Genomic DNA, 23,121 nt, shown 5'->3' on the forward strand with positions numbered 1-23,121 from the left:
ATAACATAATTTACATAAATTGTCCTATGGACATAGAAACCTTAAATCAATACAACTGACAAAAAAGCCTGAGTTGGTGGGGAAAGGGAACGACTAGTTTAAAGAAAAAAGCCTGAGAAGAAAAAGCCCATTCAATTTACTTTTATACAATAATTTACAGTAGTACAATTTTATGAAAATGACATTTTCAGATGCTTCCAAAACAGAATCCAGATTATGTTACAGCTGAGAATTAAATAATTCAAGCATGATGCAAAGATAAACAAAAAGACGGCATGGTGGTCACATGAAAAAGAAAAAAAAAAAAAAAAATTGTAAACGAGGTACTTTGGAAGGTGAACCCCAGTCCTTCAGGCTGCTCAGAAGAGACCCTTTTACTCTTAACCCAGTATCAAGACAGTACATTATGCTAGTTTCCTCTGTTTGAACACTTCTGTTTTAAGTCAAGAGCTGCATTACAAATGTGGTAAGTCAATGCCAGGATCCAGTGTCGCGGGTAGCGGTGGAACACGAGCGTTTAGGATTCTTTTATGTCCCAAAAAAAAAGTAGTCACTTTATAAAAATAATTAAAAAGGAAACATCACACTACTGCACCTAGGAAATGGTGCAGCAGGACTATTAAATACAAAAATATGTAATTTGTGTTCACTCCCCAGTTATTTAAACTTAGCCTGGAGAAGAGACGAGTGCACCAAGCCTCAAAGAGAAGCTCAAGTGCGCAGTACAGCGGCCAAAAGTCCCATAAGGCATTTCCTGCGTTTGTCTATCTATGGCTGATTGAGCGCTATGTCTTACGACCACTCCAGACCTGCTCGGGCGTGGTCTTGTGCTCAGAAGAGTACTCAAAGGGTGACCGGTGGCCCAGGGGCGATCGGGAGTCGTAGGGCGATCTCTGGTCTCGAGGAGAACGTGGCCCACTACCCGATGGGCGCTGCTCCAATTGCCAGTCTGAGTGATAGCGGTAGTCACGAGAAGCCTTGTGGTGGCTGTAGTCTGAGCTGGAGCGGTGCTCCGAGTGTACACGCTCCTTATTGTTGCTGTCTGACCAGTTGTCTCGACTAGAACGGTGATCATCTAGCTTCCTATGCTTGCTGTCACTGTAATATCTGTGGGAACATAGAAGTATGAGGAAATTAATTTGAAAGATTTTACAAACTTTGAAATAAGACTGACTGAATCTCAAAAAGAAATCTACTGGGCATGTAATCTGTTCTTATATGGTTCGGTTTAACTATTGGGAGAAGCAGACTTATTAATTAATTAATTAATTAAAATGTGGGTTATGGTCATCTCCTAAAACTTTAAAATTATGTTATTGCTTCCTGTTTTTCTTAATGTAAGAAAGCATCAGTTTTCATGTTCCATGAATGCAATTTTAAATGAAATTTGAAAGCTTTAATTTGATATAGCAAGATCTATAAGTATGTTTATTCTGCATGAAAGTACGACTCTGGCGGGGTGTGTGTGACTGACCTGCTGTCCTGGCGCTCTCTGTAGTGGTCTCGCTCTCGGTGATCTTTGCCATTGCTGAAGGAGGAGTACGGTCTCTTCCTGGAGTCTGAGCTTTTCCTGTATGAGTCACTGGAGTGGCGCTCTTTGCTCTGCTCATGGCTGCGTGAGGTCGAGTGGTGTCGCTCTGAACTGTAGCTGTCTCTACTGCTCTCGTCCTGCTGAGAGTCCTTTAACCTTTCAATGTCTGAGAACATAGGAAAGGAGGAGAAACTCTCAACACTAAAATTTTTACTAAAGGTATCATTTTAGGGCTTTTAACATTGATTTACCTGTTTGGATTCTCATATCTTTATGATTTAGAAGTCTCACCACTCTTATTGTGAGACATTTTATACTAACATGCCACTAGTTAAGAGAAAAATATTTATAAAATGATGCCTCAATTACAAATAAAAGAAATTTGAGGAAATGCTGACGTAATAAGAGACATACCTGTGTGTCTAAAGGTTTGTGTATTTACAGTGCTAGTGTTTTGGTCCGCCGTCTGAAATGAATACAGATCATAAACGTTGTAACTTAAAAATATAACATGGAAAAATATTACATTTATTGCATGCACATAAAGGTCATTCAATTACAGTTCACCTCTTAGTTGATTACACCAATAATACACTTCGAATTAAATGCTGATGAAAGCAGGACCATACCTGAGCGTTTTCCTGTCTTTTCTTGATTGCATGCTTATACAGTTTATGCAGTTTTCTTGCATCAAACTCCGTGAATTTGGAAACAAATATCCAAAGATTTCTGTCATGATATGAGACAAAGGATTATATACTAGTTCCAGTTGAATTCCTTAATAATTCAAGATAAAATACCCCCCCCCCCCTTTTTTTTAAAAGAATTTATGATTTTAAGAGCTTTCATTGTCTAAGTCTTGAGAAAAGCTCTCATAGCAAACTATACACACCTTCTCCACTGCTTGATGTGTTCAAGGTTGGTGTACTCTTTTAGACAGTCTGTGATGTGGTCTCCAATTTTGATTAGGCACTGCCGAGTATGCTCTAGCTGCTCACGTTCAGAAAGACCTTTCTCGGGACGATCCAGCTGTTTTAAGGCTGCCTTCACTGGCCGCATGCGCTCCTTACACTGTTAAACACAGGGTTAAACAATTTATTGGTGTTGGTGAATTAAGAGACCAGCTGGCAAGAACTATCTAGTTACTAAACTATGGGTAAATGTTACTCATTCAAAGCACCCTCCATTAGATATAAATAACCAGCAAATTGAGAAAAAAATTGCAAATAAGCTAATAACTAATAAATACAGCTCCAATTCAGAACAATCCATTAAAGCAATCAATGTCACATGCTGATGTTAAACATGTCTGTGAACCAGAAGACGCAGGTACAGGTTAAGACTGTGGAGAGGAATGAGGAATGAGCTGACTCACCACGCTGAAGGTCTTCTGGTCGAGCTCCTCAGACTCCTCAGAGACCGGAACATTCTCTCCTCCAGCAGTGATATGGACAGGTGTGTCTGCCTTTTTGCTCTTTTCCCGAACTTCAGCTTTTATCTCTGGAGTCTGTTTTTTTGTTTGTTTAAAGGAAAAAAAAAAAAAAAAAAAAAGACTGATTAAGACTAGCTGGGGTAAATTATTTTTCAGGCTTAAACCATTCTCATGCAACCTTCAGTAATTCATTACACCTTCTAACAGAGTTAAAAGAAGTTGATTGTTTTTTAATTACCTTCTCTGTGAAAGACTCCTCTACTCTGTACTCCATAGTCTTGCTCTTCTCTTTGGGTTCCTTTTTCTCTTTGTTGTCCCGACCTTCCTCTTTCTTCTCCTTTTTGATATCTTTCTTTACCTCCCTCTCTTTTATCTCCTTCTCCTCTGGCTCTTTAACGTGGGGTTCTGGCTCTGGTTCCTCCTCCTCCTCCTCCTCTTCTTCTTCCTCCTCCTCCTCCTCCTCCTTTACCACCCGATCAGAAGCTCGCCCTCTTCTGTTGGATGGTGGCTTGCTGGGTGGGGATTCCTGGGAGGGGAGAGTTAAAATGTGACACTGCAGCAATGCGTTTAACCTTCTATCCTGAAGCAACATCTCAGAGTGACGATCAACATTAAGCTTTATTTCCAAGTAAACAATGTAAAGACTTGGTAGACACTAAAGGGCAGAAACTGGTTAAGACATTGTTAGTCACTTGGGTAGACATGTCACAGAAAAAACTATTTAAATATTTAAAGCTATTTATCAAAAGAAAAAAAAAGGCCAGTGAACAATCATAAGTAAAGCATGTTTTTAGAACACAATCAAAGGCACAATGGCAAAACAGCCGCCACTCAACCCATCAGCAATACAGACCTTTTCATCTTCCTTGTCCTCCTCATCTTCTGAGCTCTTCTCTGAGGGAGGAGCAGAGGACAGACTGTTGATGACTTCGTCCACTTTCGGTTTCACAGTTTTGTTCTTCTTTCCCCGTGGCTTCCTCTTTCGGGAATTAGCCTGCAGGACAAAAAGGTTCCAACAGCAAAACTATTAATGCAAATCACAAACCATTAAATTCTGAAAGATAGGTTAGAGAAAATGTCATGGGCACCCTGGGGAGGAAGTGGCTTCCTGTGTACTCAAGCACAAGCTAGTTGTGGCACGTTGTTTTCTCAGTATAGGAAGTGCAATGATGCATATATTCAGTTAATCAAAAGGACAATGTGAAAGGCCTTTCTATCATTGTACAGCCTCCTTAAAGACTAACGGGGCATCAACAGCCAACCTTGCTTTATGATTAATGTTAGGAACCAGAAGTTCATCACAATTAACTGATAATGTTTTTTTCATTAGTTTTCCTTTCATCTATCTTGGTGCAAGGATCTACTGGGGCCATTTACAACACAAAAGAACCTATAAGCATGTGTAAATACTAATGCTTATAGGATGTATGATGGCAACAGGACAGAATATTGGCTGCACAGTATGTCAAACCATGATTATATACTCAGTAAAATGTCCAGTGTAAAGCTAAGGCACTGGCCAAATATTAGCACCTCTAAATACGCAAAAGTATTATGGTATGTGCAGCTGCCTTTTTCTAAAAATGATTCTAGTATTGTATTAATAAAAGAATTCTTATCAATTTCAGTACATGTCTATTATAGCCTTGATGTTGTGACAGGTTATGAAGATGTAAAGTGGTAAGTGGAAATCATTAAAGACTCAACACTGGTAAAATGGCATCAAATGAATCTGCTCTTCAAGTTGGTCCAGGCTGAAAGCTGGCTCCAAGACATGTCTCTTTGATACTGAAGCCCCAACAAACTTAACAAGATGGTAAGGATTATGTTGAGAATTTTTATCACAATATAAGCAAAATTTAAATAATAAACACCTACTCTACCTTATATCCTACTCAAACTTTGAGCATGTTAGCTACCTGGCAAGGTCAGTGCTAGATATTGCCATCTAATGTTAGCTAAAGTATACGCGGTAGCCTTGTGCTAACAGTGGCAAATTCAAGGGTTAAAGAAGAAAGTTCCCCACTGGCTGGATTTGTGGTACAGCTGAACTAGGCTTGCCTGTTCTTGTTACTAAAGCTGAAAGGGACTAAAAGACTGTTGCCACCTGTGACAATAATTAAAGCTCCAGATGTAATTTGAATGTAAGAACACTCTTTGATCTCATGACTGATTGTTTGCAATGGTTTACCATAATATGTATGGATTTTAAAAATGTTATTTGCATGTAAACATACACCAATCTGTGGCTTTAAAACTAAATGGAACATTGGTCAGAAACGGAAAAAGGCAAGTAAAAGAGCATGGCCAAACACATCAAAAGACTGTGATGGTACACACTGTCGAGACTGACTCAGGATAAAATGGAGCTCTCACCGTGCCCGTTTGCCTCTGGGCCTCCTTTTTGGCGAGGTCCTTGCTGAGTAATTTGATGAGGTAGTCAGCTCGTGTCTGGAGCTGTTTGGCCTGTGGCTTCTTATCAGGGTCGTCTGGTAAAAGCTGTTTGGACCAGTCACAATTTAAAGGATTGCAATTAATGTAAAAACAAACATTTCAAAGTTCCTAAATTAACAAACATATCAAGTTAAAAAAACAAAACAAACAAACACTAATTTTTGTACCTTGTGGGTGAGGTTAAGGTCTGGGTCCATCTTAATCATTTCCCAGCTTCCATAGCCATACTCATAAATCCCAATAAGAAGGCTGGAGTCATCTTCTTTGCCCCACTCAATGTCAAAATGAGCTGCCTTTGCATGGCAAGGAAGCATATACCTGTGCAAATGAAACTGTTTAATCACAGATTGCAAAAAAAAAAACAAACAAAAAAAAAAAACAAAAAAAAAACAATATAATGATTTAAGCACTACAATCATGAAAAGGACACAATTCTTTAAAATGCTATATTTATAAAGAGAACAGTAAGGTACCTCTTCCTCTCCTCTGGGTCAGCAGGAATGGCTTTGTGCAAAGGGGCCAGTTCCTCCTCATGTGAGATTACTAGCTTAGCATTGACTTGAACACCTGAGATCCTGAAGGTAGGTCCCTTCACCTTCCCTCGCCTGCCTCCTAGAAACACAAAACAAGCAGATATAGATTACAATCATCAAGTTCTCTACAGGACACAGAAATTCACCACTCAATAACGATGAGTCACTAAATGGCCATCAAACTGCACATCTGTATACCTGAGGTTTTTTCTGGTCCACATGGATTTTCCCTCAGTGTTTTCAGACAGCCATTGTGTACCGTCTCTGCGAGCCGCCTCAGGTCATGCTCTGACTTATCCACCAGCTCAGCATCCCGGGCAATAGCATCCAGCCTGTTACATAAAGTCAGTGAGGGCAAGGGAAAAGATGTGGTAGCAACTGTGCTAGAAATTATTTGTTTAAAAATGAAAAATACCTTTCCAAAGGGCCACCAAATTTCTTGTAACTCTTGATAAACCTATGAAGGGAAAGAGCATGGCAGTAAATTGAAACTTTTGGACCTTTTAAATCCCAGGTTCAAGAAAAAGAATTTGAAATAGCATGTTTAACATTCCTATAGTTGTTGAGGTTTGGGGCTTGGCAACATCAAGGGAGTGACTTTTACCTTCGTATTTCAGCGTCACTGAAGCCCTTGATGTTCTCGCGAGGAATAGTTCGTGGTCTGCCTCGCTTCTTCGGCCTCTTTCGGTCTGAGGCAGAGTCACTGTCAGAGCCAGAATATCTTCTATTCCGGCTCCGCCTGCCCTCATTACCATTAAAGCTTATCTAAAAATCAAGTCAATCATAAGAACAATGTCAGCATTACTGCAGATTCAATATTACAAACTTTTGCATAACAATTTTAATATTCAAAGTGTCTAAAGGTGAGCAAGGACATTTTATAAGGAATTTTACACCTTGGAAATAAATTTCACTAATTTTTCATTAGTCTTACTGAGTTTTTTTTTCTTCTTTTGAGCTTTCTTTTTCTGAATTTTCTTTTCCCTCAGCCAATCAGAGCAAGTCAGGAGCATTAAGAAATTGTGCAATGGCATATAGCATGAGATAGGTCTATCTTCTTAGAGGTTAAATGAAACCAGTCACATTTACAGTTCCCCTTTTTCTACTAATTAATCCATCTGCATAATTATAATGTTTACACACTAACCATGACAAATTTGTAAACAACCTTGGATTACTTATAAAAAAAAAAAAATAAAAAAAAAAAGATTCAGACTTGCAGTAGATCTCCCATATTGCTCAGCTCTATAATGCTGACTAAAAAAAAAAAAAAAAAAAAAATACATATATATATATATATATATATATATATATATATATATATATATATATATATAAATAAAACACTATCTGGTTGTGCCACATTCCCGAGACAGGTAATATGGTTTTCCTCTAACCTGTTTGGCACAGTTCCTCATGCGGGGCAGCATGTAAATCTCTGCTAGCTCCTTCTGCCTCTCCTCTTCCTCCAGTCTCCTCCGCTGCTCTTCAGGGATGATTGCATCCCAGGTCTTCTGGTTGCCATCTGCATCCATGTCCATGTCTTCCTCCTCCATCATGGAGAAGTTTGCCACCTGGAGGAAGGCAGAAGAACTGATTAAAGCAAGGCAGCATTGCCACATCAGACCATTCTGTGGACAAGAGTGTGTCCTGCCACAACAGATATTAATTAATATTACAGACCTTAAACTGTGAGAGAAGCTCTTCTCCTACAGTAGATGGACCAGGATCATTTTCCCTGGTCTCTGCTCTCTTCAGAATCTCATCAATATCCATCTCCTACAGACAAAATTTTTAAATATTCATCATCCTCATTTCTGTTTGGTCTAAACAGTTTTATGCTGTTATGGTTTACATGCTATTGCAAATCAACACACCTGGGGCTCTTGTTCTTCTCCCTCTGGCTCCTTAAAAAGTTCTTCAGCACCAAACTTTAAAATAGCAGACAGTTCCTCTTTGTTGAAAGGGGTGGAACTGCTTTAAAAACCAAAGAATAAAAGACAAACATTAACAGCGTTATATCAACAGTGGTTCTCAGAGAGGGGTTTGTGAACCCCTGCTGATGTATAGCATAAGTATAGAGTCAGGGATTTTACACATTTTTTTTGTGACATTACAGTGACAACAGTTAGTTGTTAAAACTCCTGACCCCTAGAATATCAGGACTTGAGATTCCATTCAGTCAGAAATATGGGAATTCTAACAAGCCATTAATGCTGAGCTGTAAAGTTACCTGGAAGGAGCAGCACCAGTATGAAGGACTGTTTTCCCTGTAGTGTCCATCCTCTGAATAACAAGGTGGTCCAGCACCATCTTCTTCTTGGCTCGCTCAATGATGTCTTCTTCCACAGACCCCTTAGTCACCAAACGATAAATATTTACCTGAAAAAATTAAAGAATATATTAAGATTATGTTTTAATAACATTGCGAAACATAACAGTAGACAAACTGGTGAATCATTATAAAGAAAGCTTTATCTTATAAAATTTTTTATTTATCAACAAGAGCACCATTATTTACAAGAACTATATTATATATACACATACACACACACACATACATACATACATACATATATCTCAGATCATCTGTTTCGAGCAGAGTAATTCTAAAAAGGAGTATACCTTTGAAAAAGCAGTATGTGGTTTACCTGTCTCTTCTGCCCAATCCTGTGAGCTCTGGCCTGAGCCTGCAGGTCATTCTGGGGGTTCCAGTCTGAGTCAAAGATGACCACGGTATCTGCAGAAGCCAAGTTAATGCCCAGGCCACCCGCTCGTGTGGACAACAGAAAACAGAAGTCCTGGAGAAAAAACAAAACAAAAAACACATGTTCATGTCCAGTCTGAAAACACAACACTAACACATACTGTGCAAAAGAGCAGAGAATTTACGCAAGTACCTCAGAACCTTCTGCATTAAAATGATCCAATGCCTGCTTCCTCATCTCGCCCTTGATGGAACCATCCAACCTCTGCAAGACAACACACTGATCAGCCTAATGTACCAAACATTTTCAGGGACTGTGAATCCCATTGCTGGAACACACATGTCAGACAGAGCAGAAAGGACTCTGGTCACCTGGAATAAGAACTGGCGGCTCCTCAGGTAGTCTGCAAGGATGTCCAGCATCCGGACCATCTGGGAGAAGATGAGCACACGGTGGCCACGCTCCTTCAGCCGCACCAGGAGCTTGTCCAGAAGTACCAGCTTCCCGCTACTGCGGATTAAGTGCTACACAAAACACAGGATTCAATTTTTTTTTCCATGAATTGCTACCCTGCCCCATTCTACAAACACTGACCAAAACACTGAATTGAGATTTTCATATTTATTTATTCATTCATTTTTAAAGACTACTGTTCATTATACATAATTTGTATAATGACCTATGTCTTTAACCTATTGCAACAGTGAAAATTTTAAAAGAACTTCCACATTGTCCTACAGAAATCAGACAATCACAGTAGCACTTTCCCAGAAGAAGTAGGCCATAGCTCCTAAATATCAGCTGCATAATTGTCAGATAGCATTTCTCTAACAGATGTCAGCAGATGGCGTGAAATGGATAAGCTAATCTACATTTCACTCCTTTGTTAGACATACCTGCAAGGCCTCTGTTTTGTTGTGGAAGTCATTATCCTCTGGTGGTTTGATGAGGTAGCAGTGGTTACAGCACTTCTTCAGCTCCATCATGATGTTGAGAAAACCAGACGTGCTTCCTTTTGTGCCTTTGCTGAGTGCCTTGTAGTTTCTCGTCAAGATCCACCTATGAAAAATGAAATGTATTTCATTATTCACAACCACCTACTAATGGTTGATGATTTTGCGCCATTGTGCAAGAGAAAATGCAGCACTTGCCAAAGCAATTTGAATGCTAATAATGTTTAATCACTTTACTTAAGAGACAAGCAAGAATGTGGGCAGTCAAAGGTGCATTTCATGTTCTGTCATACTTGTAGTATTGTTTCTGGATGGCACTCATCTCCACCCTAAGGATCTGTTCAACCTTGGCAGGCAGTGACTTCTCCACATCCTTCTTGACCCTGCGTAGCAGGAAAGGCTCCAGCTCCTTGTGCAAGCTTGTGTAGCCTGAGTCCCTGCCTTTACCATGCTCTTCCTCAAACTGCTCCCACGAGTGAAACCTGAGAACCAAATCCCCCCATTAAATCTTAGCACAACTGTAAAACCAAGTTAAGTCCAACAAGACAGAATCGAACCAAAAATGGGGAAAAATACTTCTAACGCTTTATAACTAAAAAGCAAATGTCCATGTTGTATGGTGAGAAGCAATGATATTGCAGTGCGCTCATACTTCTCTGGCATGATGAAATGGAGGAGTGACCATAGCTCTTTGAGGGAATTCTGCAGAGGTGTTCCAGTGATAAGGAGCCGGTGGTTGGACTTGAACTCAATCATGGTCTTATACAAAAGGGAATCATCATTCTTCAACCTGTGGGCCTCGTCCACACCAATGAATGCCCAGCTCACGTTCCCCAGAAATGACTAGAGAAACAAATAGCAGCCCTTTAAAATGTTATTTCTACCAAATTGCTGTCTGATTGTTGAAACTAAGCACAATGAAAGTGAAAGTCATAATTGAATGTCAGAAACTCATAAGCAACAGACAAAAGAAACTTCAGAGGAGTATATGAACCAGAATTTTAAGCCATTTTTAATAGATTTTAATGTCATACCTTATCTTTCAGGAGGATTTCATATGTAGTTAGAAGGATGTTGAGCTTTAGCCGCTTGTTCTGGGCATGCATCCACTCATGTGTTCTGATCTAAAGAAGAACAGTACAACAATTATTAATACACTGTTTCAAACACAATGTAACATTCCAAAAAAAAAAAAAAAAACTTGATATTTGCAAGTAACAAGGACAGCTCAAGCAGCATGAGTGAGAATGGAATGCATGTTTGCAAAAATGTGCTGATGTAATTTTCGATTAATGTGTTATGTGATTTCACAGCAAATAGAATTATGCCTTTCATATACATTTACTAACAAATAAATAAAATTCTTATCTCACAGTGAATAAAGCTTGCATTTAGTTTGCTGTATCTTACCATGTTCCTACTGCTGATGTCACCCAGGTAGACAACTACGTTCATCTGTGGGGCCCAGAGATGGATTTCCCTCTGCCAGGAGGTAAGTGTAGACAAGGGCACCACCAGTAGAAACGGTCCGTAGAGCTGGTGCTCATTAAACAGATAGTTCAGAAAGGAGATGGTCTGAATGGTCTTTCCAAGGCCCATCTCATCAGCTAGAATACAACTGTTCCCTCTGGCAGAAGAGCAAAATAATTAACATGACTCAAACACTGCAAACAAAGTCAGCTTGTCCTAAAAAAATAAAATTTGTGATAGATATTATTTTAATAATATTTATATTTATTCATATTTGCAAAACAGCCTGTACATGTTTCACAGGTCTATACGGGCTATGTTACGTAAGTCTCTCATACTGGAGAACTGAAAAAAAATGTAAGTCTGTCTCCTTAAGCAAATCATTTAACCATGTGACAGTCAACGCTATTTACAGTTATAGCATCTTCTTGAATAATACAAGATACTCAGTGAAGACATACATTACCAATCAGAGCACATTATGTTTCGCATTTACTCAAATGGTGATTAATACATAAACTCACTGTATCTGATTTACAAGAAAACTGTTGGGTACCAAGCACCCTTCATAGAAAATACAACAATTAATACATGTACACAGCTGAACATACTTGCACCACGAATGGGCCATCCAGTTTAAGCCGTCCAGCTGGTAGTCTCGAAGCTCAAGTCCTTCTCCACCGATATAATGAGGCTGTTTCTTCATTGGCACAAACCGCGGCCTCACCTTTAAAACCTAAATAAGAGTGCGCATTCCTTCACTGCATGGAGCCATTAAATAAGAGTGCAGTGCACAGATTTATTAAATTTTCATTGGGCTTGCTTTAGAGCACTCTAGTCTTTAGTGTGTTACCTTGCAGTCCCTGAAGGGGATTGTTTTGGACTGGTTCCGGCTCATGTAGGCATCTATGCACTTCTGGAATTTTCTAGCAATAAGTGCCCCATCTTCCCAGCTGCATTCTGAATATGGAAGCCCTTGCCATTTGCATAAGTAGTCTGGGTAGCCTGCTGCTGACTTCTGATTTGAATGGCCTTGCAAAATTAATGGCGATGTGTGTATTAATATATAGTTGAGGTCGGACCCAAATAGTAAGCAAATACATCAATAAACAAAATGACAGGTCATGTATCTCCTTACCAATAATTCTCTCCACAAGCTGATACTGTGAATGCAGGTCATCCATGAGTTCCTGCTGGCAGTTGAAGTATTCCACATCCTCAGGTGAAGCGGTTTTCAGCCTGCATGAGAAAATGTAACCAATGTCTCTAGCTTCACCTATACAAGCACAGAGCTCTGACATGCCACCACACCATACACAGAAGCCTTACCATTTCTTCTTTTCCTGCTCCTTCTTTTTGAAATTGTCCAGTTTCTTCATGCCCTTCACGTTCTGCTGCTTCAGTGTCTCCTCCGTCTCCCAGGTGTTGTGAATGTGTGACCAGCCTTTCCATTTGATCAAGTACTGCACATCTCCTGGCTGCTTGTTTGGGTTGAAGTTGGCATTAGGGTCTCCATCAGCCTCAACAGCATAGACTGTCGTGGTGGCCCCAGTGGCTGTAAGCAACAAATAGAAAGTAATGAACAGAATGTATTTTTATGCACATGTGCAGTCAACAAACTTCACTCCAAAGACCCTGTAGACTAGAATGGGAAAATATTAGACACAGAATGAACATATCTAATGGCATGAACCTAGAATTCAAATTAAAGCCATTTGTCAACAAACAGGAAAACCTCAATCTTCCACAAAATATTTACCTCCTTTTCGTCCTATTCTTATGCACATTACTCTTTCCAGAGTCTCAAACTCATCCTCCTCAGGCGGTGGGACGTCCTCCCCACACACCTCCACCAAGTCATCAGAGTCCGTTTTCAGTTCTTCATCCTCTTTATAGCTGACGTTCACCGTAGCCTGCCTCCGAGGACCTGCCAGAGCCTTTTTATAATCGTCCTCCTCGTCTGACGAAGAGGCTGAGGGCTTCTTTTTTGAAACCTTGCTCTTTTTTCCATTTCTGGCAATAGTCCTGAAGGATCAGAGAGCCGATTAGAGAGCAACCACTACTAAATAATAAATAAAACGGCATTTCTCACACATGAGCATTAAGCTTCTGGGCCCCAAGTCTTTACTATTTTACTTCGGTACAAAGTTTGAGTTTTACAGGTTCTGTACAAAACTGTTGTTTATGTTTTCAGCATTACTCTATCCTCCTCTCTTCAGCAGTTTAAACAGGGAAGATTCAGCTAGTCTGTTTCAGATTCATTTCAAGGTTAAGTTACTGTGTACTTCTTTATTTTCAATCTGTCATTCCAGTTGGCTAGTGGCTCTTAAAAGCAATGATTTGATGAATTAATATGCAAAAGTTGATAATCTCAGCAAAAAATAGTGATTCAAAAAACTTGTTTGGATTTGATGCTGTCGAAGCTTAGCTTTGAAGTTTATGGAAGACAGAAACCATTTGGAAGACAGAGCCCAATACTTTTTAGACCAACTTTCTATGAAAACTATGACTTTTTTTCATAACAAGTGTGTTATTGTGCATTCCAGAGGATGAAGCAACAATGACATAACAAAACTGATAGCATATTCAGAAACCACAAAAGCTTTTCTGTGCTGACTTTAGAAGAAGTAACATATCGCCATACTTGTTAGGTGGCTTTCTGCTTTTAACTTTGTGGCTCGGCTCATAGTCTGAAACTGACTCTTCACTGTTCTCTGCCTCTTCTTCAGCTGAAGAATTGGACGAGTCACTCCCTGAACCAGATCCAGAGCCAGACCCAGAATCGGAGTCAGAACCAGTCCTGTCACACAGAGAATCATTTAACAGTTTATCAATGACTGGGAAATACCATAATAACAAGAATACCTGTGGATTTATTGATGTTTAATGGCTGGACTCACCCTTTACTCTTTCGCTTCCTGGAAGAGTCATCGTCTGAGTCATCACTACTTGAGGATTCCTTAACAATAAACACACACACACACAACTTACTTAAAGTCAGGCTGTTGGAATGTCATTATTATGCCAATCCTCTTGGACAATTCTTGAATTCTATAATATGCATTCATGCAGATGTAAATACAATGAGAATGCCATCAGCCCAGCAAGAACCTAGTGATGCATTAACAAAACAAAATAATGAAGCAAAAATTGATTCAAATCAGCAATCTGAAATGCTGTCCTGCAAGTTCCTACCTCATCTGAGTCACTGTTTGAGGAGCTCTGTTGCTGTTGTTGCTGCTGTTTCCTGAGCATAGCTGACCTCTGCACTGCCAGGATACTGGGATTAGATTTCCAAAACTGCAACAAAGGAAATAAGTAGGAATACTTTAGCGCATATTACTGTACAATATTGTAGACTGGTTTAGTGTGGATTCTCTCTTAAAGCTGGAATTAGTATAGCACAAGTTTTAAAGGAATAGCCTGCCTGAAAATGTTCAGCGTGGATAACAATAAAAGAAAGCCAGTAGCTACCAATGAGCATGCTGTAATTTACATAATGCTACTAGTTAGGTGTTCGTTTTCACTGGCCCCATTTCCCAAAAGCCTTGTAAGGATGATCTGGTAGAGTGAACGTTCTCACTAACAATTAACAATGACCTTCATCTTCACATGTGCTGTGATGCTTTTGGGAAACACAGAAATGCTATAGCACTAATCTGTTACCACAAAATGAGACCTTGGTTTAATCTATCAAACTAATAAAGCCTTACTTCTGCTGAATCAATCTTGGCAGAGATATTCTGACCATTCTTCCCCTTGGACTTTTCAGAATCAGAATCGGACTGGCTTCCCGAGTCTGAGCCACTTCCTGAGTCGCTGCTCCCTGACTGGCTGCTACTGGAGCTGCTGCTGCTGGAGCTGGAACCAGAGCCGGAACCAGATCCAGACCCAGACCCAGACTCATCGTCCGAGTTACTGAAACACACGTTAGTTTTATGTTATTACGATGCACACAGAGCCACATTTGCCTGTCATGTTAATTTCACTTTCACTTCTAAAGTCAACAGAACAGGATAATTATCATCAGCATTTCTGACATTTGTGTTGTCAGTCAAAATGAAGGCAAATAAAAATAAATCTGCAAAGAAGTGGATGACTGCAGATTTTAAAACTAAAATCATTTACCATATTGTTAACCATATTTACAAAACATGTACATTTAATCACAAACTACTGCAAACCAACAAAACACACATAATTTAGATATATGGCAAAATATTTTTCCTTAGAACACACCACCATGGATATGGCACAACTAGGAGCTATATATGAGCATGCAGACCTACCACCCTCCAAGAGGAATATATATTTGATATAGTCCTTTTAGGAAACGTTGTTTGACATCTGTCATAGAAACAGTGAAATCAGAAGGGGGCTTCGAGGGGAGGGAGGCGTCAGTTAATGTCCGAGTGTTCAAAACACCTCTCCAGTTGTCAATCATTCTAGAGTCACACTTCAACTGTTTTTTTAATGGGATACTCTCAAAGAACTGACTGAACTAAACATGAAATTTGCACCACATGCAAACTAGGAGCACCGATTTGGCAACTTTAAAGTAAACTTTACCAAGCATATAGTTTTCTTTACCTGGAATCTCCGCTGCTGTTGCTCACACTTTCATCTTCACTGCGGCCATCCATGGCTGTGGTTTAAATATTTGGGTCTCCAAAACAACCAATGTTTGCTACTTGGCCTGAACAGGTCCTCAAATATCCCAAACCTCCAGCTTTGTACAGTGGCGCTCACCTGTAGAAACAGAACAGGACGGTTACTATATTTAATCAAGATGAGACAAAATGTCAATTTAACACTACAGTGAGCTTATTTTTATTTGCCATTCAGCAATCTTTAAACAGAATTACAGAATCACTTTGCCTACTCTCATGTGTTCCTGTTCCAAGTGATTACCAAGTTTGTAGTTCTCACACCTAAAGGATATTTTGCCAAAAACTTGGTGTTTCACATTTAAGGGAAATTTCAACAGCGTATGAAGCAAAAATGCATACAGGCTTAGTCATACTTCCAGATCACACAGTGAACATGCTTCTTATAAGAAGCTTTTCGAAATGAATGAACAATGACAGAAGTCAAAATAAAACGTCTACGAATTAAAAGAAAAACGATAACTGTATTCACTTTCCATTGTGTGCAATAAAAAATAATGAACAATTAATTGTGGCCAACATTAGAGAAAATTGTCCTGTGTGATAGCGCCCAGGCCTGTTGTTAGGCCTAAGCAGCGGGACTCTCCTGGACAATGAAGCCCGAGCAGAGCGCTCTATCCGGCGGCCACAGTAGCAACACCCACCCTGGGGATGTCCATGCCGAGCAATGCCGACAAAAGAGGTTATGCAAGCTCTAACAACAGCGCTTCAAACTCTAAACCAAACGAAAACTCAACCCAGGCTAGTTTTCTGTCTTAGAAGTAAAGTTAGCTTACTTTCACCAAAGCGAGCTTTACAATTCGCGGTACATTTTAAATTCAGCCTATCAACCGCTTCCTAGCCGACTGAGCTAATAAGCTAATGCTTAAAATCGTGTTTTCTTGACGAAAAGTTACATTAGCACGTTAGCTAAACACAGCACAGCAAGCTAGCTAGGCTCTGCCAATGAGTGCGGCGTGTTAGCTATTTTGCTAACAGAATGTTGAGGCAGGATGTGTAAAATATCAAAGGTCTGTAAAAAAAAAGAAAAGAAAAAAAAAGTTAATAAACTAGTGAGTAAATATTATTAACACATACACTTCTTTTAGTTTTTGTTCATTTACATGGCGCTGAAAATACACGCGCAGCGATATATCTCCATTTAATTAGCAACCTAGCAAGTCTGCTAAGCTAAAAGCTAACTAAACCTACAGAGTTTGGCTCTGAGAAGTAACTTAGCTGACTTTTCTGACTCTAGTTCGTATTATCTACTACAAACGGACATCTCTAGAAAGAAAGGTCTGAGGAAAGGCTTTGATAAAACAGTGTTTGAGTTTGGTGAGCGTTCGTGTGTGCTGGCTAACGCTAATTCCCGCACTGCATCATCAGGCTGTGCTCAGTGTCCTCGCCGCTACAGCCCTCAGTAATGATGGTAAAGAAACTAACTTCCCAAAATACGCGCCGCGACACCACTTTATTCACTACTGCATAATCAAACACGTCTAAAACAGCAGCACAGGGCTTGTGAATGAATACCTACAGCCCTTAAAGTTAAAATAATGCAGAGTTGCGCGTCATTTGGCTTTGTGTTGTTACCTGGCTACAGCGGGCGCCAGTCGGCTCCGTAGCCGAAACTCCGCGTCCTTTTTTCTTGTTTTTCTCACCCAGTTAGCGTTAGCGGCTAACCGCGGCTAGGCTAGCTCTCTGTGTGAGAGAGAGAGCAAAACAGTCCAACTTTTTCTACCGAGTCAAGTTTTTGTTTAGGTTCCCCCTTTCCCTTCCAAAAAAAACTGTCTGCCTTTGAAATTTCTTTGTATTCCGTAAGAAGAAGAGCCGGAGAAGCTAGCAGGCATCTCAGCCGTGAGTGCTACAACAGCCGGCCTCCGCCATGACGCCGTCGCGAGCTCACACACTCAAACCGGAGCCAGTGGAGATGGAAACCCCGGGCAGTGACGTCACCAGCAGCAGCACCGCCAGCAGCACCACCAACACCATGCTGCGGGCTCCGGGGCCAAGGCGATGCGCGTGCTCCAGTGGAAATTGCAAAACAAAAAAATTCACACGCTACAGTTTTTTTTCGATCATAATAAGCTAGACACGTGTGTAACTTCACGGCAGTGCGGTTAGTTTCCTGTAATATGAAGCACTCGAGCATGACCACTTCATTTGCTTAGGTTCAGGAGTAACAAACTCAGGTCCCGGAGGGCCACTACCCTACAGGGATTTGTCTTTTGCCATTTTAACACATTATATTAGGTCACCTAAAGCTGTTCGGGTGTGATAAATGAGATGGAATGCTAAATTCTGGAGTACTCTGGCCCTCTTTGACAAAATATATGCTTTGTTAGTTGCACATTCTCATAACCAAACTAAGATTGTTGCACACAAATGTCCACAAGATTAGTGTTTTTTTGCTTTGTGGATACTGCCATCCAACAGATGTGGTGTGTTTCCTGATAAAGAACACATGTAATGTTATCATCATCATCATCATCATCAGGTAAGGGTAGAAGTGAATCTGGGGACAATACTGGGATCACTGAGTGAGCATGAAGTGGGAATAATTCCTGGGACACCTAGGGCAATTTAGCATAGCTAATCCACCTACAGGAATTTTTTTGAGAGGTGTGAGGAAATCAGAGAACCTGGAGGATACACACACAGGCATGTGGAATAACATGCATTGTCTTACATTTTGAGAAAAGAAAGTTTAAATTATTCAGTGTTTTGTGTGCTTTGTGAATAAAGCAGTGATGCACTAACCTCCAACACTTGTGGTATTATTTCCATCTGGTGGTAAGCCCTGATAAAAAAAAAAAAAAAACATATGTAGTGTTATAACATGCTGGATAATATTTTCCTGCTCTGTTTGAACATTGACTCTTTTCACTTTGCTCAAGACAAAAAAAGCACTTCACAGTATTTTAAAGATTCATTCATCTTTAGTAACTGCTCATTCTTGGTCATGGTCACGGTGGAGCCAGAGCCTATACCTGGAGCAAAAACAGACCTATATGTCTGGCACCTGATAGTCACTGAGCGTATTTGTATTTAGTAAGTTGCGTACATAACGTAGCTGTGGTACTATTGATATCCAGCAATATGGGACACACAAGGGCAATGTAGAAGAAAGAGTGGTATTCCACTTTGCTTAGGTGAACACATGAATAAATAATAATAATATGACAACACTTTACCCTAAATATTGTAAGCAAATGATATACATCTAAAGAAAGATATTCAAAAATGTTAGTGCTTTTTGTGCTTATACACGACACAAGTGCTTCTATGTAAACAAAACAAAAGCAAATGTTTTTTAGGTTTTAAGTTTTCCTAAATCCTAACATACCTGATTTAGCATATTATGAATATTATTAATGATGAGAGTTTAGAGCAGGGGACTGTGCAAGGCAGTGAATTCCCAAGACTGCTGAGCACTAACGTATCACTAATGCAGTGATGCAATCTGCTCTAACAGTTGTGGCATTATTTTCATCTTGTGGTAATTCCTGATAAAGAACTGAATCCATGTTGGTTTACATCATCTTTACATCATTGCTGTACTTGTCACAAATGTATAGTCCTGCTGATCTTCAAATTATTATTGATTATCTCTGTTACTATCCTGGAAGTCCATTTCATATAAACTGTACACTCATGGATATGTGACAATCCTCAAGTCCCAGGTCCCAGCTAAACAACAAATTAATACAAAAATGTTGTGTAAATATGTTAGAATGCATTGATAATTAACAGAAAATCCCCCAAACCTTTAGAGCCCATGATCTTGTGCAACTGCAGGTGTAATTATGAGCCTTTAAAATTACAATAATACAAAAATATTTTCATATCTATATATCTATATCTATATATATCTATATATATATATATACACACACACACACACATATATAAACCATGCAGAAGATTTTTGAACATTGGTTCCAGCTCCTTAGCGCAATAAAATTAGTTCAAGGTTTAATTCTTTTGAACACTTGTATAAAGAATAATCTAAAAGAAATTCATGCCTTACTGCTTTACCTACATAAAAGAGCTGATTAAATGCATTTTCTGAAAATTTCAAGTAATTCATTTGAAGTCTAAAATCTAAAAGTGCCTTTCCAGTAAAATGAAAGGTATAATCAGAGATTTATTGTATAAATGAATATTGTATAAATGATATGCCCCTTCAGTAAAGCTGGGTCACAGCTCCTTAAAACTAAACTCTAATACTGCTGTGTTGTGACTGTCTGCCGAGTCACGCCTGCCAAACTTCATTTCAGCCTTACATTATAAAAATCTATAAAGCAAAACAAAGAAGCAGACAAAGATGATGTTCTGCAAAATACATCGTCTTGGGTCCTCCTAGAACTCTTATCATACAGATTCAGACCTACATTTTTAAAAGCTCTTTAAAAGCTGAGCTGAGATTTGTGCACTACTGTAGAGAAATTACCAAGGTTTTCTTAATCCTTTATTACATTACTGTTCATTCTGGAGCTCCTTTAACCTCACACTATATGTTTACTGGTTGAGTAATAGCAGATTTGTAGTTTCAAATCTTCAAATCTTTCACTTTCAAGTAGAAAAGTATAAACTCTTAAATTTACTTAAAGTATGAAAATAAAAGTGGAAGAAAGATTCACCAAGGAAAAAGACCTCTGCTTAAAATCGCACAACAAAGGAGCAAACTGGCAAGTTCACTAAATCTAAAACCAGCTTTCTCTCTAATCTCTCAGATGTAAGCTAGCATGATAATAAGTCTGACAGTACAAGCTAGCTGTCTCAGTACAAACTGCCTTGAAAAATACAATGACGTAGCAACCAATGACTGTAGCGACAGATGGATATTAGGTCTCAGTCTTGCTGCCACATCTGCTTTGATTTATTTGGATACATACATTTTAATTTGTCAGGAATTTAGATCAAGCACCATGTTGCATATTAATAATAATAATAATAATAATAAGTACTACTATTTATTACTATTTATTAAATATATTATTTATTTGTTAATATCGTCATTACTATATATCATTGCTATCATTTATTATATATCACAATTGTGCCACTCCGTTTAATGTCTGTGATGTGTGTGTTGCAAACTGTGTTGAATGTATAGTGTTGTGACCAAATACCAAGAAACATTCCTAATACATTCTGATTCTGGAGCTGTCTGTTGCTAAAAAGTCTAGAGTTTTGTCTAAAGATTTGTCTTTTGAAATATAGGAGGTAGCCTAAAAGCCAAAAGCATTAGGTGAGAAAAAATAACTAAAGTAAAGTATCAATAAAAAATTCAGGTATATTTGGGCATCAGGTGAATTGGGACAGTTAAGTTTAGCAGCATTTATTTTCTGGCCTGATAAGTGAAAGTCAAAACTTTTGTTACTGAGCCTTTTTTTTTCATAATGTTATGAAGTTGTCATGAATAGTTTATTCCACATATGCATGATGCATATATACATAAGATGTACTACTGTAACAAAATAAGAATAACGTTAGCTCCAATCATGTGCATATGTTTACAATTTAATCATTTGCAAGATATAACAAAAATGACCAAACTAGGAAATGTTACTTAGGCTTACTACTGAGAATGCAGGTATTTTTACTAAGTGTCCTGTTCATGTAATTTTAGAGATTGATGTTGATGTTTATTTTCGTTAAATCCTGTGTCATGCTGCCACTGCAAGAAACAAATTATAAATTGTTACCTTTTGGTGGTGGTGTTCTACGGTGTTTATTACATCATCTGTTCATACTGAATTTTAGAAAACACTGGTTATGAATTTGGAAAATATTGAAGATTGATTTGGATGTTACTCAGGCCATAATACGTAGTCAATTTTGCTTAATCTTAATAGAATAGAATAGGTTAATGATGAACATTTTTAAATATCTCACTATTGAAACATGATTTATTGATACAATTAATAAGCATGCTACAAATAAATAATGTTTTCAGCATAGAATTGTATATGAAAGTAAAAGCCCAGACCAATGAAAACCTGCTGTCCCAAACTACCAAACACATCATTAAAAATGGCTTCCAGTCACTCTTAGCAAAAGGGAAAGCCATGTTTCCTCAGATATATGATATAAACATTTTCCTTCATATGTAGATGGTCAACACCTAGGGGATTTCAGAAATGTATATGATATGACGAAATAGCTGTTTTATTAATTGCAAGAAAGCTTAGAAAAATTGGGAATTCCAAATGTGTCCCAAAATATCTGAACTCACCTTAAGTAATAAAATAATTGTATTTTGTTACTTCTCACCTCTGCTTGGTCCCAAAAAACTCATTTAATTGAATTAAAACTGAAGGGGTTCTGCTGGTCTGCAGAACCAACAAAAGTCATGCACTCACACAAAAGAAAACATGTTGTTACAGAACACAAGCCTCTAATTAGACTCCCATCTTAAATACATTCCTTAAAATATACTGTATGTTTAAATTTCAGCTTTGGCCATCCTGCTGTTTTTGTGGTCTTCACGTTTCTGCTTTTTTTCTCCTGCTGAACCTGCAGGCTGTTAGTGATGACAAAAAACAGCCAGAAGAGGTCTCCAAGCTGCCAGCACACGATCCCAAAAAGTTGAGTGACAGCCCTGCTGAACGCATATTCTCCTGCAGCAGCGAGATGAGAAACAGCAGAGCCAAAAAAAAAAAAAAGAGCTAAAAACGTCAAAAAAGTATCAGCCAAATGGCAGTCTCTAGGATGCATGATGAAACCACACAGCAGTCAGCATGATGAGCAGAATAAGAATGATGCGCCACAGAGTCAGCAGTGAGTAATAGAATAAGTATGAGAAGATAGCTGAACTGGATTTCATTGGTGACATTGATTTCAAAAACCTGTTGTATGATACTCACCATCTGCCACCTACTACAGAGCTCTGAAAGGGAGCCATTTACAAGGAACAGCCTCAAGTCACAGAGGGCCAGCGAGTCAAAACAGCTGAGATTCAGAAAAAAAACTTTGAAAAGACAACAAGTGTTATGAGAAACTGTGTATTAATTTATGCAGGGTGAGACTTAGTGAGGATAATACTGACAAAAGAGGAAAAGAAACAACAGTCTGAAAGTCATCCAAACTATCTGGGCCTTGAATAATCAGAAATATTGTCAACCATTAAGACAGTATTGTTTCTCTTTATGTACTTCACCAAATGTCAGATTTCAGCAATAATCACAAAATGTGAATATTAGGTCCTATCCATTAGAATATTAGAATATTAGGTGCTATTCATATTCTTTGCACTTACTGTATAAACATGCATATCTCTTGTAAAATAAAGTGCACAGTGAAACTTCTTTCTCCTGATTCTTTGGCATATGCAATAAAAATGTGTCTTTTGTAGCATTTGATCCCACCCTCTCAAATTTATGAAA

The 23,121-nt window shown here is 38.8% G+C and overlaps 1 protein-coding gene across 2 annotated transcripts; it reads right to left on the minus strand.

The window, feature by feature from the left end:
- Positions 1-125: 125 nt before the first annotated feature.
- chd1 (chromodomain helicase DNA binding protein 1) lies at positions 126-17,664 on the minus strand. 2 transcript variants are annotated; one of them, XM_026941841.3, is made up of 37 exons: positions 17,324-17,664; positions 15,672-15,830; positions 14,795-14,999; positions 14,277-14,381; positions 13,982-14,040; positions 13,726-13,881; positions 12,841-13,106; positions 12,411-12,636; positions 12,220-12,320; positions 11,935-12,113; positions 11,693-11,817; positions 11,022-11,238; positions 10,646-10,735; positions 10,264-10,454; positions 9,905-10,093; positions 9,555-9,717; positions 9,030-9,182; positions 8,851-8,922; positions 8,602-8,751; positions 8,184-8,332; positions 7,828-7,924; positions 7,634-7,729; positions 7,348-7,524; positions 6,555-6,715; positions 6,366-6,407; positions 6,149-6,282; positions 5,891-6,029; positions 5,585-5,735; positions 5,340-5,462; positions 3,817-3,957; positions 3,202-3,489; positions 2,907-3,038; positions 2,424-2,602; positions 2,161-2,260; positions 1,946-1,997; positions 1,475-1,697; positions 126-1,107 (listed from the first exon to the last, which is right to left on the minus strand). In XM_026941841.3, exons 2-37 carry the CDS (start codon positions 15,722-15,724, stop codon positions 786-788), a joined length of 5,406 nt encoding a protein of 1,801 aa, XP_026797642.1. In that variant the 5' UTR covers positions 15,725-15,830; positions 17,324-17,664; the 3' UTR covers positions 126-785. The 2 variants fall into 2 exon arrangements, with proteins under 2 accessions (XP_026797642.1, XP_026797641.1); XM_026941840.3 differs by having other exon boundaries at positions 7,828-7,927.
- Between the last annotated feature and the right edge of the window lie 5,457 nt (positions 17,665-23,121).

The sequence above is a fragment of the Pangasianodon hypophthalmus genome, chromosome 17 (assembly GCF_027358585.1).
Source record: "Pangasianodon hypophthalmus isolate fPanHyp1 chromosome 17, fPanHyp1.pri, whole genome shotgun sequence".
NCBI classification, from domain to species: domain Eukaryota; kingdom Metazoa; phylum Chordata; class Actinopteri; order Siluriformes; family Pangasiidae; genus Pangasianodon; species Pangasianodon hypophthalmus.

What these genes read in the sequence shown, in the direction of transcription:
- chd1 (XM_026941840.3), bottom strand. Translation starts at nt 15,724, where the DNA reads ATGGATGGCCGCAGTGAAGATGAAAGTGTGAGCAACAGCAGCGGAGAT. An exon ending in GCCGCCAGTTCTTATTCCAG is followed by an intron (nt 8,923 to 9,029) that starts GTGACCAGAGTC and finishes GTTGTCTTGCAG; the next exon opens with AGGTTGGATGGTTCCATCAA. An exon ending in AAAGACAGGAAAACGCTCAG is followed by an intron (nt 1,998 to 2,160) that starts GTATGGTCCTGC and finishes TATTCATTTCAG; the next exon opens with ACGGCGGACCAAAACACTAG.